Genomic DNA, 1,717 nt, shown 5'->3' with positions numbered 1-1,717 from the left:
ACCGGCCTTCCCTGCAGCACCGAGGTCTTCATCTGCACCAGCCCCCTGTTGAAGTACGAGCACTGCGTGGGTGAGAAGGTGCGGCCGCCCCGGCGCCTCGAGACAAACTCCCCTTCCACGTCCTGGTTCTAAATAAACCAGCAGAAACCCAGGAGGTGGGTGGGGGGAGAGGGGAGCCGCCTCTATCAAAGGCCACAGACCCCACTCACACTGCTTCCCCACTGGCCTGAATTCAGGGGCCCACGAGGCCCCACTGACAGGCCTGTGCCCCCTCCACAGTTCTCCTGGGTGGACAAGTATCTGGGGCCCCAGTTTGTGGAGCGCATCATCCTGACGAGGGACAAGACGGTGGTCTTGGGGGACCTGCTCATCGATGACAAGGACACCATTCTAGGTTGGATCTGTTTTCCTCGGGAACCTCCAGGCATCTGGCCTGCGGGGACTGGGGAGAGGGCGCAAAAAACAACCAGTTCACCGATCGCGTGCTGCCTTTCTCCTGTGCCCGTCCCAGGCCAAGAGGAGACCCCAGCCTGGGAGCACATCTTGTTCACCTGCTGTCACAACCAGCACCTGGCGCTGCCCCCCGCAAAGAGGCGGCTGCTTTCTTGGAGCGACGACTGGAGGGAGATCATAGAGAGCAAGCGGGACACGGCGGCCGTGGCCCCGGGACGGTGGGCAGTGCTTCAAGGACGGGAAGACAGGCCGGCAGGGAAGCCCAGCAGAGCTAAGTGACAGGGCAGCCTCGTGCGGTGACCCAGCGCTGGGGAGCAGCGGGACACAGCAACCTCTACTCTCACAGGCCAGCCACCTGGCACCTCCCGAGATGGCGGCACGGAAACACGGTGGGCAGTCAGTCAGGAACCGGTTAATAAAACAGTCTGGCTCACTGCTCTGTTCAGGCTCTTTATTTGGGAAAGGAAAGGGCAGGAGCCCGAGGGCTGCCGTTGGCATGAAGGCTGAGGCCTCCCCATCTCCCCAGAGGCCCCAGGACCTGCCCACCTCCCTGCCGCCTGGGTGCCATTCCTCTCGCAGCTGCCCTCCCTCGGTCATGTGAGAGGTCAACCTTAAGGGAGTACAGATGACCAGGCCTCCCCGCCACTCCTGAACCCCAGCTTCCCATGGGTGCCCACACTCCTTCCCTGTGCTGACCAGCATACACTGGACGACAAGCCACACACTTTCGGTCAGTATCTGGTCCTGTCTCCCTGCGCACCACTCCACCTGCATCCCCAAAGCCTCCCGAGACGCGTTTCCAGGGGCAAGGGCTCCCCCTCACTGAACCCTGATGGCAGGGCTTTCAGGCGAGGACCATGGGGGGGAGGGGATAAGACGCAGCTCCAAGGGTTTGTGCCTGGTAGGGAGTGGGGGTGGAGGGCGCCCGGCGGGGATCCGTGACCTCAAAATCCTCGGGAGCGGGAACCCCGACCCCACAGGACACCTGCCAGTGGGGAGCCCGCCGCTGGGGCCGGATGGTCTTTGCTCCGTTTCCCGATCACCCGCTTCCTGTCTAACTTCAGAACACACAGTTCACCGCAGGATAGGGGCGCCCCCCCCCACGACTTTGAGGGCCCCGCTGGGGCTAGATCTGCGGAGGCAGAAGCCAGGATGGGAACACTGTATCTTTCAGGACAAAGTCGCCAGCGTGTATGAAAGCCCAGGCTTTTTCCTGGACTTGGAGCCCATCCCCGGAGCCTTGGAAGCCATGCATGAGATGCAC

At 62.6% G+C, this 1,717-nt stretch overlaps 1 protein-coding gene across 1 annotated transcript; it reads left to right on the top strand.

Moving 5' to 3' along the window:
* Nucleotides 1–6: 6 nt before the first annotated feature.
* On the top strand, nt 7–886 carry NT5C (5', 3'-nucleotidase, cytosolic; the record flags this gene model as incomplete). Its single annotated transcript, XM_006754616.2, has 3 exons — nt 7–78; nt 280–394; nt 512–886. Coding segments are annotated over 3 exons (408 nt in total), but the record flags the coding sequence as incomplete, so codon positions are not given.
* Between the last annotated feature and the right edge of the window lie 831 nt (nt 887–1,717).

The sequence above is a fragment of the Myotis davidii genome, unplaced genomic scaffold, assembly GCF_000327345.1.
Source record: "Myotis davidii unplaced genomic scaffold, ASM32734v1 scaffold172, whole genome shotgun sequence".
Lineage (NCBI taxonomy): Eukaryota > Metazoa > Chordata > Mammalia > Chiroptera > Vespertilionidae > Myotis > Myotis davidii.
This window is presented reverse-complemented; position numbering and strand designations above follow the sequence as displayed.